Source organism: Urocampus carinirostris, chromosome 16, assembly GCF_059441175.1.
Source record: "Urocampus carinirostris isolate Australia breed hairy pipefish chromosome 16, RoL_Ucar_1.0, whole genome shotgun sequence".
NCBI classification, from domain to species: Eukaryota; Metazoa; Chordata; class Actinopteri; order Syngnathiformes; family Syngnathidae; genus Urocampus; species Urocampus carinirostris.
Window position 1 is genome coordinate 508,691 of NC_142364.1, and position 18,113 is coordinate 526,803.

Genomic DNA, 18,113 nt, shown 5'->3' on the forward strand with positions numbered 1-18,113 from the left:
TTCCAAGTGGCGAGTGTCAGGGGAGACCCTACAAAAACCTGTAAAGTGTGCCCACCACGCGTGACGTTCCAGAAGGAACATTTGGTGGTGAGCCCAGTCAGGCACTTTGGAGGTGGAGCTTCCTCGTAGGATGTCAGGGGACCCTCCTCCAAATAAAACCGGCCACTCCGCGGACCCCCAGCCCAGATTCCTCCGTCTCCTCCAGAACCGGCATCTTCAAGGTTGACGACATGGCGGTGGACAAGTCCAAGGTGGCTTTGGGCTTCATGGCGGCAGGAGTTCTCACAGCTCTGTCCGGAGTCATCCTGTTTTTTGTGGGTCAGGCCATCATGAAGGACCAGATCATCAAGGTACCGTGCGTGAGAGTGCATGTCTGATGAGACCAATGTTCCCTCTAAATCTTCCAGGGGTCTGAGCGTTCACACAAAGTCGGTGAACAACGCTTGAAACAACAGTGAGCAACGGCAATCCCAAGTATGGCAACTAAACATGTCCAAAACTTGACATCAAGTTACATTTTGCGGAGTTTCCGGCAATGCAAAAACATTTTTCACTTTTGAATGAATTGACTCATGTACGATTGCCTACAAACGTCATTTGTTTTTACAACAATTCTTTCACAAGATTTTCTTTTTTTTTTCCTGGTATCTTTTGACGCATAATACTAACATTTTGGGGGGCTTATTGAGTCGGTTGCACGATACACAACTGTATTTAATCAAATTTTTTTGTGGAAGTACAATGTTGGCAACAAGATTGACGTGGTATCATTGGAAATTATTTGAATGCAACACAAACTTTTTCTTCTTTTTCTCTGTAATACCTTTAAAAAAAACCTCATTGTGTTTATTTTTTTCCTAGCTGTTTTTTTTCTTTTGGTTCTCTATTTACTTTTTTTCTTTTGTTTCTTTCTTTTCTTTTTTTCTGGCTTTATTTCAGATTTTTTTCCTTCTTTTTACTCTTCTTTTGTTTCTTTTTTCTCAGCTTTTCACTACTTTTTCATTTTGGTATTTTTTTTTTTGGTTCAATTCCCCCCTTTCCTTTAAGTCATTTTGTGCACAATTTTACATAATATTTGGTCGTGTAGGGTTTAAAGAAGCAAACACAACCTGAAGAGCAGTTTGGGACCCGAAAGAAATGGTTCTCTTTAATGAGCCGAGCCGAAGAAGCCGGTTCTCGAAAAACTCTACTGACTTTACTCAACTTCGTTCTACTTCGACATTGACTTCAAAATACCGCATTTAGAAAACAGCGTCAGGGGAACCCGTGTATTTTTACCTTCATGCACTGTAACTTTGACTTAATTAGCAATTTCGAGCCCTGATTTTTGTGCGCTGGCTAGTTTTTCTTGTCTTTATTGCGCAAGCGCGCAGCTTAGAGGGAACATTGGATGAGACCCTGTGTTTCTCAAGCTTTGTTTAAGCGCAGGGTTCTTAAAACGCTTGAAAATGCTTGAATTTCAATGTTGTGTTTTCAAGATTTGAAAACTGCTTGAATTTTGGGTGCAAATGGTTGACATTTTTCCCATGTTTCTCAACAAGTCTGCTTGAAAATGATAATGACGCTACTTTCAGGTGGCTTTGCTTTTCCATTGTATTTCTTCTTCCCTCATGATTAACGGCAGCTGATATTAGTTTGTACAGCATTCTCCTGGGAAGCGTCATTAACTTATCTTATATCATCATATTGCTAAATTTGATAACATAAGTCAAATTATGGGCAGCACGGCGGCGCAGTTCTGAGGTCATAAGATCGAACACCGTGTGTGGAGTTTGCATGTTCTCCCTGTGCTTGCTTGGGTTTCCTCCCACGTTCCAAAAACATGCATGTAAGGTCAATTGGCGTAACCAAATTGTCCCTAGGTTTGAATAGGCGAGTGAGTTGTCCGTCTCTGTGTCCCCTGCCCACTTCCCGAAGATAGCTGGGATGGGCTCCAGCACCCCCGAGACCCTACTGAGGATAAGCGGTGCAGATAATGGATGGATGGAAGTCAAATCATTTTAATTTGTATAGTATAAATAAAATAAAAGGAAAAAATAGTAATCTGCTGCCACCTTCTAATAAGGATACATGTTGCAGTAAGATTTAAAACACAAAGTAGTTTCATGTGAAAAAAATACTTTTTACAACTGTTTTCTAGTTTTTCAAACATTATTTTATTTTATCAAAAATATACATATCTATTTATTAAACGTTTTGCCACATTTTTAACAACATGATCCATCCATCCATCATCTGCACCGCTTATCCTCAGTAGGGTCGCGGGGGTGCTGGAGCCCATATCTTCGGACAACTCACTCACTCATTCACACCTAGGGAGATTTCAGTTAGGCCAAACAACCTGACACGCATGTTTTTGGAATGTGGGAGGAAACCGGAGTGCCCGGAAGAAACCCACGCAAAGCAGGGGGAGAACATGCAAACTCCACACAGGAAGGTTCAATCTCATGACCTCAGAACTCTGCCCCACACGCGCTAACCAGTGCGCTGCCATTCTGCCCCTCCCCTTAAAATCACCGACCATTAAATAATTCATGTGGAAACCATATCCTGCTTCCAGATAAGAGCACGGGGAGAACATGCAAACTCCACACAGGAAGGTTTGCAACAATTTGATAGTCAGATTTCAACGAAAAAATACAAACCTTACTGAATAACTTCCACAATACGGTCAGATTTTTTGTCAAAACATGCTTATTTCTCCGGAAATTTTTTAATTTATTCCCCTAACCTTTCAATATAATATAGTAAGTTTGTTCTAATCAAAAAAATAAAACCCCTTGATATTTTGTATGTTTTTTCGTTTTGTATGTTTATTTATTCATGATGATTATGATGATGATAATTCTTATGATTGAAAGAAAAAACATTCTTATGCATTTATTTGAGTGTTTTGGGGAGATATTTTATCTTTTATTTTTTTAAGTTGCATTTATTTACCAATTTTTTTGTGTGTCTATGTATTTTTCTGACTGTAGATTTGATATTTCTATACAACACCTTTAAATGCATTTCGGTGGAAAGTGCGATTTAAAAAAAACAAAAACAAAAACTTTTTTGCAGCTTGACTCGGCAAGAAGAGTTTAACTGCATTTCCCAGAAGGCCTTGCGATGATAGAAGCGCATGTGTGGCAAAGTCAGAAATGCGGTTATTGAACTACACTTCCCAGGATGCCTGATAGGGGAGGCGGGGCTCTTGTAGTAAACCAACGATGCGATTGTAGCGACTATAAATGAGATGGCAGCTGGACAAGCGCCTCAAACGCAAACTCAGACTTTTAAGAACCTAAAGTGTCAGCTGGAATGTTTCCACGGTGGCGGCGGCGACGCTGAGACGCTTTCGAGTCTCCGAACAAGCTTCGTACGCGGTTTCCTGAGGTTAGCAGGCTAACAGTTAGCTTAAAACAACAACAACAACAAAAAAAGTTAAGATGGAGGAGAAGAAAAACAAAATATCACTGTGTTTTATGGTCGTGGGGGTGCTCATGATGGTTTTTGGAGCCGTCATAGCCTTCGTGGGACCGCTCATTATTAAGGATCAGATCATCAAGGTGAGTGTCCAATTCCCCATGGTCCCTGAATGTCGCCCAGGTGGTAAATACTGGCCCACCGACGACACCTGAATGCAGCATTTAGCATATTTATCTTTATTTGATCTCATAATATAATTGACATTTTCGTTAATGTATGGACTAAGGGGTATTTCTTTCGTCATTTATGTGTGCTTTTAAATAGAAATGTCATCAAGGTTTTGATAGTTGCTATAAAATCCATCCATTCATTTTCTGCATCGCTTATACTCAGTAGGGTCGCGGGCGGTGCTGGAGTCCATTCCAGCTTATCTATGGGCAGTGTGCAGGGGACACCCTGATCTGGTTGCAGGGCACTCAGAAACAGACAATCATTCACTTGATCAACCAAACCTAGGGACAATTTTGAGTCGCAAATTAACCTAACATGCACCTCTTTGGAATATGGGGAAAAAAATTGAGTCCCCAGAGGAAACCCACACAGGCTTGGAGAGAACATGCAAACTCTGGAGGCCGCTAGCTGGAGTTGAACCTTGGGCCTCCACTCTTTGGGCCGTGTGCAAACCACCCAACCGCTCCCAAAATTATAAATGAATAATATTTCTACAACATTAAAATCCTAAAATTGATACTAAATAACAGTGATTATTAGGTTCTCGAACATTCCTGATTATGTATAGAAAATAGTATATTCATATTCATTTATTAGTATTTTTGCACAATGTTGCTGCTAATATGATTGCATTATATTCTGATATGCATACAATTAGGCCTCTTTACAAGTACTACCTTGTTTGAGGCGTTTATTGAGGCAGAGCACACACAAAAAAAAACAACATTAACGAATTACTAAAATGAAACAACAAAATATTTGCACAGAAAAATAGATATCCAATACAACAATATTACATAAGCAAGTGCCCAAAGGGAGTAGGCTGAAACCAAAGCTTTTAAGTCCCTTTTCCATCTTTTCCTGGCAGGGAAAACATATTCAAAATCAAAACAAGAAAACGGCACCGTTCCCACAAAGCTAAATAAGAGCACTAAGAAATGGACATGGTGAACTTCTAATAGTGTCACTAGTGACTCCTCCCTTGTACATTAAATTATAAATATGACTTGTTTATTCCAATATTCTTTTTTTCTTTAGAGTCTTTTATTACATGTTCATACTGGAGTCTCATGTTTAATCTTGTTCTAATCTGTATTCTATTTTGTTTACAATATTGTACAATGGAAAGACCCCACTCGGCTCAGGGGATTTTAAAAGCGTTGTGTTTACGATTGAATCTTGTTTTTGATACAGTAATAATGAGAGATTGTGCCTAATCAAATGACATTTAAAAGCAGTTAAAATGTAAATTAAGAAAAAAAACAACCAATCTTTGATAATCAAAGTTTGAATCATGGAAACAAACCGTTGTAAAGAGAGAAAGGGACTTGGCCGCATTCTATCTATCTATCTTGACATCTATCCATCTAGACATCTATCTAGACATTTATCTATCTAGACATTTATCTATGTAGACATCTATCCATCTAGACATCTATCTATCTATGTAGACATCTATCCATCTAGACACCAGCTCAGTAGCCTAGATGGTAGGGCGCCCGCTTTGAGACTGGGAGGTCGCTGGTTCGCGCCTCGGCCGAGTCATACCTAAGACTTATAACATTGGTAAAAATGGCGGCGCCCTCTGTTGGCTGCGGCTGCATCGGCTCGCTACAACGGGTCAGGTGTATCGACATTTCGTTCTGTGTACATTGTTACAAAGAATGACAATACAAAGGAAATTATTATTATTATTATTATTATCTATCTAGATATCTATCTATCTAGACATCTATCTATCTATCTAGACATCTATCTAGACATCTGTCTATCTATTTAGACATATATCTATCTAGACATCCATCTAGACATCTGGACATCTATCTAGACATCTGGACATCTATCTAGACATCTGGACATCCATCTAGACATCTATTTATCTAGATATCTATCTAGACATCTATCTATGTAGACATCTATCTATCGATCTAGACATATATCCATCTAGACATCTGGACATCTAGCTAGACATCTATTTATCTAGACATCTATCTATCTATCTAGACATATATCTATCTAGACATCCATCTATTTATCTAGACATGTATCTATCCATCTAGACATTTATCTAGACATCTATCTATCTAGACATCTATCTAGACATCTATCTATGTAGACATCTAGACATCTATGTACACATCTATCCATCTAGACTTCTAGACATTTATCTAGATATCCATCTAGACATTATCTATGTAGACATCTAGACCACTATCTATGTAGACATCTATCTAGACATCTATCTATGTATCTAGACATCTATCTACCTATCTAGACATCTATCTATCTATCTATCTATCTAGACATCTACCTATGTAGACATCTAGACATCTATCTAGACATGTATCTATCCATCTAGACATTTATCTATCTATCTATCTATCTATCTATCTATCTATCTATCTAGACATCTATCTAGACATCTATCTAGACATCTATCTATGTATCTAGACATCTATCTATCTATCTATCTATCTAGACATTTATCTATCTATCTATCTATCTAGACATTTATCTACCCATCTCGACATCTAGACATTTATCTATCCATCTAGACATCTATCTATCCATCTAGACATCTATCTATCCATCTCGACATCTAGACATCTGTCTATCCATCTCGACATCTAGACATCTATCTATTTATATATCTTAGACATCTATCCCTACCCACCTACCTATGGCCACGTTTATAAATGTAACAAATGCAGCAATCTTTTGACTGTCACTTTCAACATGGAAAACGATGGAAATGTATGTCTGATTTGTGTTCCTCAAATACGAAAAGTCCCTTTCACAAAGAAACTAAGCGAGAATCCTAATGTGGGCGCAGAACACCGTGATCGACCCCAAGAATGAGATGTCGTACCACATGTGGAAGGACCTCCCAGTCCCGTTCTACATGTCCGTCTACTTCTTCAACGTTCTCAACCCTAAGGAGGTCCTGAACGGCGAGAAGCCCATGCTGGAGCAGCGAGGACCTTACGTCTACAGGTCAGGCATCCCACGATTTTCGGGAAGTTTATTACTTTTGTCTCTTTTGCTTGCTGTTGGAGTATTTCCATTTGATTGCATGCTAAATGCTCAAACGAGACTGCAGGAAATCTGAAAGAAAATGGCGCGCTACCAAGCTTGAGCTTTTCCGTCAAACCTGAGGTGATTGTGGCACAAAAGAATAACCCGAAAGTCCTTTTCGACACTGTAGCATCGCTAACGAGGCAACAGATGATTCCAGATAGTTCTACCCATTCATCCCACGACTCTATGGTCTTCTTTAATAAGAAGATTCAACGCATTCGCGAAGAAATTTCTAAAGACATTGTAAATACATCACATCAAAGTCTGAAATCTATAGATGCGCAACATGGTGGCTGTCCAGGGATTTTTTCCTGATTTAGTGATCTGTCACTCGATAATCTTAAACGGGTGGTAAATACGGCCAAACTGACGACTTACCTGTTCAGCCCGCTTCCGGGTTAACAACGGCAATGATTCCGGCACGAAAAAACGGCGGAGAAATTCTTCGGGAGATCGCGGAGGCAAGGAAAACACGCGTGTTGAAGCGAACGATTCGACGAAAGAAAATAAACAAAAGAATACTCCTAGCAAGAAAAGGACTTTTCTACTAAATTTTGGGGACCTATAGATCTCTGTTGGGACCCATAGATTTTTGAACACTGGTAATTATAGACCTGTGTCATAGAAATGTTTAAATCTAAGCTTAAAACACACTTCTACTCTATAGCATATGAATAACCTAGATTTTATGTTGATAATATGTGTATTATTTGCCCCCATGTAGGTCTTAGATCAGGGGATGGTGTCATAATAGTCTGTAGTTTGCAATAGTCTTTGATCTGTGCAGCCCTCTGAGACTCTTTGTGATTGAGAGCATCACAAATAATCATGACTTGACTTGAGGTTTTTGAGTTTTTCCCTGTCCTCATGTAGGTTTTAGATCAGGGGATGGTGTCATAATAGTCTGTAGTTTGCAATAGTCTTTGATCTGTGCAGCCCTTTGAGACTCTTTGTGATTAAGGGTGTCACAAACAAACAGGACTTGACTTAAGGTTTTTGAGTTTTTCCTTGCTCTCATGGTGGTTTTAGATCAGGGGATGGTGTCATAATTGTCCGTAGTTTGCAATAATCTGTGGTCCTTGCAGCCCTTTGAGACTATCCCTTCTCAAAGCTTCTTAATTTTCCTCATGTTGAGTTTTTTGAGTTTTTCCTTGCCTTCATGTAGATTTTAGATCAGGGGATGGTGTCATAATAGACTGTAGTTTGCATTAGTCTTTGTTCTGTGCAGCCCTTTGAGACTCCTTGTGATTGAGAGCATCACAAATAATCATGACTTGACCTGAGGTTTTTGAGTTTTTCCCTGTCCTCATGTAGGTTTTAGATCAGGGGATGGTGTCATAATAGTCCGTAGTTTGCAATAGTCTTTGATCTGTGCAGCCCTTGAGACTCTTTGTGATTAAGGGCGTCACAAATAGACATGACTTGACTTGACTTGAGGTTTTTGAGTTTTTCCTTGCACTCATGTAGGTTTTAGATCAGGGGATGGTGTCATAATAGTCTGTAGTCTGCAATAACCTGTGGTCTGTACAGCCCTTTAAGACTATCCCTTCTCAAAGCTTCTTAATTTTCCTCATGTTGAGATTTTAGATCAGGGGATGGTGTCATAATAGTCCATAGTTTGCAATAGTCTGTGGTCCGTGCAGCCCTTTGAGACTCCTTGTGATTGAGAGCGTCACAAATTATCATGACTTGAGGTTTTTGAGTTCTTCCTTGCCCTCATGTAGGTTTTAGATCAGGGGATGGTGTCATAATAGTCTGTAGTTTGCAATAGTCTTTGATCTGTGCAGCCCTCTGAGACTCTTTGTGATTAAGGGCCAAACGAGTAAACATGACTTGACTTGAGGTTTTTGAGTTTTTCCTTGCCCTCATGTAGGTTTTAGATCAGGGGATGGTGTCATAATAGTCTGTAGTCTGCAATAACCTGTGGTCTGTACAGCCCTTTAAGACTATCCCTTCTCAAAGCTTCCTAATTTTCCTCATGTTGAGATTTTTGAGTTTTTCCTTGCCCTCATGTAGGTTTTAAATCAGGGGATGGTGTCATAATAGTCCATAGTTTGCAATAGTCTGTGGTCCGTGCAGCCCTTTGAGACTCCTTGTGATTGAGAGCGTCACAAATTATCATGACTTGAGGCTTTTGAGTTCTTCCTTGCCCTCATGTAGGTTTTAGATCAGGGGATGGTGTCATAATAGTCTGTAGTTTGCAATAGTCTTTGATCTGTGCAGCCCTCTGAGACTCTTTGTGATTAAGGGCCAAACGAGTAAACATGACTTGAGGTTTTTGAGTTTTTCCTTACCCTCATGTAGGTTCTAGATCAGGGGATGGTGTCATAATAGTCTGTAGTCTGCAATAACATGTGGTCTGTGCAGCCCTTTAAGACTATCCTTTCTCAAGGCTTCTTAATTTTCCTCATGTTTGGGTTTTTGAGTTTTTCCTTGCCCCCATGTAGGTTTTAGATCAGCGGATGGTGTCAAAATAGTCTGTAGTTTGCAATAGTCTTTGATCTGTGCAGCCCTTTGAGACTCTTTGTGATTAAGGGCGTCACAAACAATCATGACTTGACTTAAATGCTCCATCTTGTCCCGAGCACCACCTTCAATAGAAGCCATTTTTTTCGGAGTCCATTTCTATTCGTATTTGACGAGTATTCCACTTCAGATGACGATTCAATGCGACTTGGACTATGTGTCGTTGACATGTCGCCTGTGAGATAAGAGCGGGAAACGCTGTGTCATGCTATTTATCCGATTGCAGCTTCTAGGCCACTCCTTTTTTAGGTGACAGATTTTTGTTATCATCAACAGTGCATGCTGTATTTGGATGTGTTTCCAAATGAATATTCAGCGTTCGTACGGGTGCTTGAAATCCTTGAAAGTGCTTGAATAATGGTCAATGGTCTGCATTTCTATAGCGCTTTTCAAGTCAATGAAGACCTCCCACAGCGCTTTACAATGTGCTTCACACTTAACCATTCTCACACACACTCACACACACCAATAGGGAGTCAGCCATGCAAGGCGACTACCTGCTTATTGGGGGCTTTAGGGATTCAGTGTCTTGCCCAAGGACACTTTGACATATAACACGGAGGAGCTGGGGATCGAACCTGCGACCTCTTGATCCTGTTGGGAATTCAATATTAAAATGTACCGATTTCCAAATAGTTCGAATTAGTTATCTGACTCCATTAACCAAACACAACCTACATTCACCCAACAATTTATGCACCCTCGTTTCTTGATGCAAAAGATGAACAGGAAAGCCGACATTTTCACACGGGGGCAGATTTAATTTCATTAACAATTTAACTGGGTCTACTCCATCGAAAAACGGCCGAATTAGTGTCGTTGGAGTCTCTGGGAAGCCTTCTTTTGAAGTCTTTTAGCTCTCTTCTTATTGGCCATCTTCTACCCGCACAATGGCGCGCCGGCTCCTCCCATGGGCGTGCCAGGGAAGCCCCCCCTTGGCTCCACCACCTCGCTGTGATGTCTAGAATGTTCAAAACAACACCGAGCGATTCTACATCATCAGGGCCTCTCTGCATCTGGATGTGCTGATTATCTTATCAGCCCTTCGTCCCGTTCCCGCCGTTCCTGTAAACAACATTTCCTACCAGGGGGCCCTGAACTTTCACTTCTCATTGAATAAAGGCACAGTCAGTAAATAACTACAGCATTAAACTCAATAAATGTAACTTGTATTCAATCATATAAAAATCATTTATAGTCAAATGTATAAAATCCTTCAATCCCAATAATAATGTTGTGTATTCAAGCATTGGAAAGTGTTGGAATTTGGGCGAAGTGCTTGTTAATACTTGAAATTGTTGCCAAGATACTCAACAAGTCTGCTTTAAGGACACTCCCACTGGTCTCTGGTGACTTTGATTTTCTGTTGCATTTCTTCTGTGACTAACTGCAGCTGGCATTATTTTGTACGGCACATCCTATGAAGCGACATCGGCCATTTATTATGGGCTGGGTAAAAATTGAAGATAGTGTTTCCCAGAATGAACATGTTCGGACAAGTGCTTGAAATCCTTGAAAGTGCTTGAATAATAATGTTGTGTTTTCAAGCATTGAAAAGTGTTGGAATTTGGGTGAAGTGCTTGTTAATACTTGAAATTGTTGCCAAGATTCTTTCCCCAACACCTATATGGTAGAGATTTGTTTTAAAAACAAATATATTTGTGATTCACTCGGGATCTAAAAGTTGTATGTCTTGATAAAGTTACACACAACATTAAAAATCACATATTTGTGGTTTTGCCAAATACATGCTTCACACTGGATTTCTTCTTTTAATGGTACTAGAGAAAATTGGCTGTGAAAGTCTTAGAAAAGTGCTTGAATTCATTACATCCACTACACAGCATCATCTCCAAACAGAAGAGCAGCTTCAGCGACAGACTGCTATCACAGTCTTGTTCCACGGACAGACTGAGGCGATCATTTCTTCTTCATGCCATGAGGGTCTTTAACTCCGCCCGGGGGAGTAAAACCCCACATGAAACCCCACCCCCACATTTGCATATTACCCTTTTTTTATGACAGTGTGTATTTTCTGTAGCACTATTTAAATACTCTATAGCAAAACGTTATATTGGGTGTTTTTGTATTCTATATCTTTATTTTATCATTTTATTTTTCAACACAAGGATACTGCTGGAAGTGTGAATTTCCCTACAGGGATGAATAAAGTATTTAACTATCTATCTAGACATCTATCTATCTATCTAGACATCTATCTATCTATCTAGACATCTTTTTATCTATCTATCTAGACATCTATCTATCTATCTAGACATCCATCTATCTAGACATCCCTCTATCCCTCTAGACATCCCTCTATCTTTCTATCTATCTATCCATCTATCTATACATATATCCATCTATCTAAACATCTATCTTTACCACTTTCTATCTAGATATCTATCTATCTATACATCCATCTATCTATACATATATCCATCTATCTAGACTTCCCGCTATCTATACATATATCTTTCTATCTATCTAGACATCCATCTATCTAGACATCCCTCTATCTATCTATCTATCTATCTAGACATCTATCTATCTAACTATCTATCTATCTAGACATCTATCTATCTAACTATCTATCTATCTATCTAGACATCTATCTATCTATCTAGACATCCATCTATCTATCTAGACATCTATCTATCTATCTAGACATCTATCTATCTAGACATCCATCTATCTAATCAATCTGAATTTGGCCATGAAAAAGGTGTACGAACCCGGAATTATTACTCAGGTTTGAAAAAAAGAAGATAGTGACCAAGTGAATGTTACTCCCTTAGGAAGCAGTGCCACAAGGACAACATCACCTTTCACAGCAACAACACCGTGACCTACCGGGAGTATCGGAGCTACTTTTTCGAACCCGGTATGTCGGCTGGGAGCGAGTCCGACGTGGTCACCATCCCCAACATGCTAGTCCTGGTAAGAAGCACTTTGAAATCAGAAAACACTTGTTATTTTTTTAAATCTGGTGGCATACAGCCTATAAGTGTCAAGACCAGAAAGGAAACAGGACCCACTCGCGTGACGTTTCTCACAGTTTTATTTCAGGTCACTCTGAACGCGGAAGTGGGACTTCCGTGGCGAGCGGTGTCGGGAACGGAAAAAACGGGTCAGTAGCCGGGATAGAAGCGCAAAAACGTGATCGGGATCGGAAACAAGTCGAAAGCCGGTAGAGGAGAAGACGTGGCCGGGATCAAAAAGGGATCGTTATTCGGGACGGGAGAACTGATGTGGTCGAGATCAAAACAGGTCGTAATTCGGGACAGGAGAGCAGATGTGGTCTGGATCAAAACAGATCAGAACGGGAGACAAACAGGGGCGAAAAACAGGACAGGCGAAAAAGGTCTTCCCATGTAAAAACAGAGATTCGCAGATGGACCGACAAAAGGGGACTGACAGGACAGAGTTTAAATACTGACAGGGAGCTAATATGTCAACAAGCTGCAACTGGCGCCATGGCAACCGTGACACATGGGCGGGGCCAATTGGGCGCCATGGCAACCGTGAAAATAAGACTCATTCCCTGTCCCAAATTGTCACATGGATGCAGCAGACATGGAGCTTTTGAAATGAATTTGTTTTATATATGTAGAAAAAAAGAAAACAGACTCCATTGGAGGGGAGAAAAAACCTTAGCATTTCCACAAATCCATTGACTAGTTATGAGATCAAACCTCCTGTGTGGAGTTTGCATTTTCTCCCCGTGCTTGCGTGGGTTTCCTTCGGGCACTCCAGTTTCCTCCCACATTCCAAAAACTTTCATGTCAGGTGAATTGGCCGGTTAATTGGCCCAATATTCGTTTTAGTCAGTTTTTATTAAGAAAGAGAACAGTGCTTGCATCCACGATCCGATGATTGTCAGTCACTGGTAGCAGATAGCAGGAACGCGGAAGTGGCACTTCTGGGTGGTCGTTGGCAGCGGGAAAAACAGGTCGATGGCCGGGACGGAGGAGCTAAAACAGAAACCGGTCCAAAAAAGAGGTCGGCAACAGGTATAAGGCAGGATAGTGTCGGAGAGTACAGAAGCTTGCCTAGCTGAGAGCATAGGTTCGCAGACGGTCTGACGGGTTCCTTTCGGAAGACGGGAGTTTAAAAAGAGTCCAACAGCCAATCAGGTCCCGCAGGTGCCCCGAATCAGTAATCATGAAAAAGTATGTGTTCATAAATTAAAAAGGCTTCACTGTAGATAGATAGCTCTTTAGCGCTGACATGTAAACATTAGCCAAATTCTGACTAGCGGCTATCAAAACGTAGAGGCAGGGGCGGGGAAGTAAAACTTTGGAAGAGCTCCCGTTTTGATGGCATTTTCTGTCGTCTTCTTTCCTGTGTGCAAAATAAAAAATATGGGGCTGCGCTGTTCACAAACTCGCCCCCAATCGAAAGCCAGCTTCAAGCGGCTTGCCTCACTTTTGGCATGTCATCAACTTAGGTTTTTCTGTGGAATTTTTTTTTTTTTTTTTTTGGTGGAAAAAAAGCACTGTGTAGTTTCCGTAGCGGGATTTCGTCATCGGGGCTTGATGCTATTGCCGTTTGTCAGGGCGCGGCAGTGATGATGGAGAACCTCCCGTTCGCCGTGCGTCTGATGATCAGCGCCAGTTTCAAGACCTTCAAGGAGGGCCCCTTCCTCACCAAGACGGTGGGCGAGCTGATGTGGGGCTACGACAGCAACCTGGTGGACTTCCTTAACAAGTACCTGCCCGGGATGCTGCCTTCCTCCGGGAAGTTCGGCCTCTTCAGCGAGGTGAGATTTGCTCTGACCTGCCTCTTTCAGAGACGGGGTTTGTACATGTGCTTGAAATCTTTAAAAAACAGCTTAATGGTAATGTGCTGTTTTCAAGGATAGAAAAGTGCTTGAATTTTGGGTGAAAAGCTTTGAAATTGTAGCCACGAATAAATGCTTGGTGAATGTGCTCAGTAGATAGATGATGCTGACATTGCTCTCTAGGGATTTGCTTTGTTTTTCCCTCGTGAATAACGGTTGCTGGTATTAGTTCGTATGACATTGTCCTATTAAGCGTCAACACCCCATATAGGTCGTGCCCAAGAAGACAGGTGCATGCTACACCTAAATCAGGGTTGTCAAACTCATTTTAACTCGGGGGGCTACACGATAGAACAAACATTCTGTCGGGGGCCGGACTAGTAGATTAAAGAGAAAGAAAAAGAGAGATAAAGAAATAAGAGAAAGAGGGAGGGAAAAGGAGAGAGGGTGGGTCAAAGAAAAAGAGAGGGAGAGAGCATGAGAAACAAAAGAGATAAAAAGAGAAGTTGTGAGAGAGGGGGAAAGAAAGGGAGCGGAAGAAAGAAATCCAAAGAGAAATAGAAAGACAGAAGGAGAGAAAAGAGAAAAAAAAGCGTGAAGGGCAGGAAGAGAGAAAGAGAAAAGAGAGAAAAGGAAGTTAGAGCAAAAGAAGTTAAAAAGACACAGAGAGAGAAAGGGACAAAGAGCAACAAAGGAAGAGAAAAAGAGAGACACAGAGAGTGAAAGAGACAGAGACAGAGGGTGGGAGAAAAGAGGTGGAAAAGAGAGAGAGAGTGAGAGAGAGAGAAAGAAATACAAATTCAGTGTCTTCGTTCGAGGCACCTTTCTTTGGCAACATCAAGTTGACATATTTCAACCTGCAGCTAGTTTTTCTCTTGCGCTTCTCTGAGTGGTTTCTCGTGGGCCGGATTCAATCCCTTAGCGGGCCTGATCTGGCCCACGGGCCGCCTGTTTGACACCTGTGCACTAGGGGGGTATGGCTTCGGTAGATAGATTTCTCAACAAGTCTCCTTAAAATGATGACACTGCTTTCTAGGGCTTTACTTTGTCACCGGTTTCCTTCTTCCCCCGTGATTAACGGTGGCTGGCATTGGTTCGTATGACATTGTCCTATCAAGCGTCAACACCCCATGTGGGTCATGCCCAAGGAGATAGGTGCAGGCTACACCTAAACACAGCACAATGAAATGTGTATTAGTGCAAAGGTTCACATTGGATTTTCTTCTGTGAATGATACAGGAGAAATTGGAAAAAACGCCTTTGAAAGTCCTTGAATTTGGCCATGAAAAAGGTGTATGAACCCTGCAGAGAGCCCCGCTAACTCTCACGCTTTCCCGTGCGCAGTTCAACAACTCCGACACGGGCCTGTTCACCATCTTCACGGGTCAGGACGACATCCGCAACGTGCACAAAGTAGACTCCTGGAATGGCCTGACCGAGGTGAGAAAGCAAAACCCGAGTGGAAGACATCTTGGCGGCTGATGGTTTTTTGTGTGGGCAGCTCAACTATTGGCGGACGCCGCAGTGCAACATGATCAACGGCACGGCGGGTCAGATGTGGCCGCCCTTCATGACCAAAAGCTCCACGCTGCCTTTCTACAGTCCAGACGCTTGCAGGTGCGCCCGTCGCGTAGTAATGGAAAGCATTATCCTACTTGCGAATAGTATCACCAACAAAAGCATATAAATGCTAAAAAGAAGGAGGCCAAGTACATAGCCCTGCGGAACACCAAAGGTAACACTAAACTGGGGCGGCAATAGCTCATGAGGTAGAGTGATCGTTTTAGGATTAAGGGATCCCAGTTCGAATCCCGGCTCCTTCGTGTTACATGTCAAAGTGTCCTTGGGTAAGACACTGAACCCCTAATACCCCCAATAAGCAGGTTAGCGCCTTACATGGCTGCACGGCCGCTATTGTGAAGCACACTGTAAAGCGCTTTGGGAAGTCTTGACTTGAAAAGCGCTATATAAATGCAGATCATTTCATTTAATTTCATATCACCATATTCAGGGTTGGGTAGGGTTACTTTAACTTGATTACTTTCAATGACTTTTGGATTACTCCAATACCAAATATGCTAATAAAAGACAAAAGAAGGGCAGCATGGCGGCGCAGTGGTTAGCGCGTGTGCGGCACAGTTCTAAGGTCTTGGGAACCTCCTGTGTGGGTTCAAATCCAGCTACTGGACTTCCTGTGCGGAGTTTGTATGTTCTCCCCGTGCTTGCGTGGGTTTCCTCCGGGCACTCCGGTTTCCTCCTACATTCCAAAGACATGCATGTCAGGTTGATTGGTCGGTCCAAATTGTCCCTAGGTGTGAATGAGCGAGCGAGTTGTGTGCCCTGCAATCGGCTGGCAACCAGTTCAGGGTGTCCCCTGCCCACTGCCCGATGATTGCTGGGATGGGCTCCAGCACCCCCAACCCTACTGAGGATAAGCGGTGCAGCTAATGAGATGAGACGACAAAAGAAACTAAATATGAATACAATGATGACTCACAACACGTGGTAAGCTTTCTCTCCTGGCTTTGATCTCTTTGATCTCCGGCAAAACGAACTTAAAATGCGACAGAAACAAAATGAAAATAAATCCAAACAGCTTGCCAACATCATTTTTGCCATTCCATGTGTTCCGTTACTCCCCAAGCCTGCACAAAATACAAAGTAATTTTATTCATATTTAGTTTCTTTTGTCTTTTATTAGCATATTTGGTATTGGAGTAATCCAAAAGTCATTGAAAGTAATCAAGTTAAAGTAACCCTACCCAACCCTGTCTATAACTACATAGGCTTTCCGGGCCAAGCTTGGGTAATTTAAGGGTAGGTTTAATGAAAGTGGACTTAAAAGCCTGAACAATACCCGGGGCGAGTGAAAGAAAAAATCTGTAGGTTTGAATCACTCTTGCTGCTGCTGGACCTTAGTGCTGCCTTTGACACTGTGCGCCATAATATCTTACTAGAACGGTTGGAAAAATGGATTGGTCTCTCAGGAACCGTCCTCTAATGGTTCAGATCCTACCTCTCAGATAGGACGCACCGTGTTAAATAGGGTGAAATGACATCTGAGCCCTTTAGTGTCACCTGTGGTGTTCCGCAGGGTTCAGTACTTGGCCCCCTTTTTTTCAGTAGTTACATGCTTCCATGAGGTGATACCGTTCGCAAGTATAATATCAGTTTCGATTGCTACACAGATGACACTCAACTATATCTTCCGACGGAGGAATCTGGCACACTAAACTGTGGACATGTCACTCAACCTCTTGTGTCTTAACTCTGAAAAGACCGTTATGTTAGTCATTGGTCCATCTAAATGCCGTGACTTATTCTCAAAAGTGTCTCTGAACATTGACAAATGTAAGATAACCCAGAGTGACTCAGTCAAAAATGTAGGTGTCATATTTGACACCGATCTGTCCTTTCAAATATTACTAGAACAGCTTTTTTCCCTCTTCACAACATTGCTAAAATTCGCCCTATCCTTGCTCAGTTTGATGCTGAGGTTATAACTCACGCCTTTGTTACCTCCTGTCTCGATGACTGTAATGCACTACTCTCCGTTCTCCCGAAGTTCAAAATCAAGAGCCTTCAGCTGGTACAAATGCTGCAGCGAGGCTTTTAACCAAGACAAGAAAGTTTGATCACATGACCCCAATTTTAGCTAACCTGCATTGGCTCCCTGTTAACTTAAGATGTGATTTGAAGGTTCTGTTGGTAGTATACAAAATCATGCAAGGACTTGTTCCCTCATATCTATCAGATTTAAATTCCCCTTATGTTCCGGTCCGGAGCCTTCGCTCTGAAAACGCTGGTCTACTAGTGATCCCAAGAGCCAAGAAGAGATCCGCAGGGTGGAGAGCGTTCTCCATTCGGGCCCCGGTACTGTGGAATGCTCTTCCCCCTGAGATTGGATCTGCAACCTCAGTGGAAATGTTTAAATCTAAGCTTAAAACACACTTCTATTCTATAGCATATGAATAACCTCTATTTTATGTTGACAATATCGGGATGGTGTCATGATAGTCTGTAGTTTGCAATAGTCTTGGATCTGTGCAGCCCTTTGAGACTCTTTGTGATTTAGGGCGTCACA

At 41.6% G+C, this 18,113-nt stretch overlaps 1 protein-coding gene across 3 annotated transcripts in view; it reads left to right on the forward strand.

Annotated features, from left to right (window-relative positions):
- Positions 1 to 202: 202 nt before the first annotated feature.
- Positions 203 to 18,113, forward strand: part of scarb1 (scavenger receptor class B, member 1) — a 29,878-nt gene continuing 11,967 nt past the window's right edge. For 2 of the 3 annotated variants that reach the window (XR_015853005.1, XM_088355472.1), the window contains exons 1-6: positions 3,185 to 3,551; positions 6,476 to 6,636; positions 12,045 to 12,186; positions 13,805 to 14,008; positions 15,374 to 15,469; positions 15,531 to 15,646. Coding sequence is in view for 2 of the 3 variants with exons in the window: in XM_088355472.1 (XP_088211598.1) it covers positions 3,432 to 3,551; positions 6,476 to 6,636; positions 12,045 to 12,186; positions 13,805 to 14,008; positions 15,374 to 15,469; positions 15,531 to 15,646 (839 nt within the window). In the remaining variant the exon portion in view is untranslated. Of the gene's footprint in view, positions 351 to 3,184; positions 3,552 to 6,475; positions 6,637 to 12,044; positions 12,187 to 13,804; positions 14,009 to 15,373; positions 15,470 to 15,530; positions 15,647 to 18,113 lie in introns of those variants that run through there. The other variant, XM_088355473.1, reaches the window with a different exon arrangement.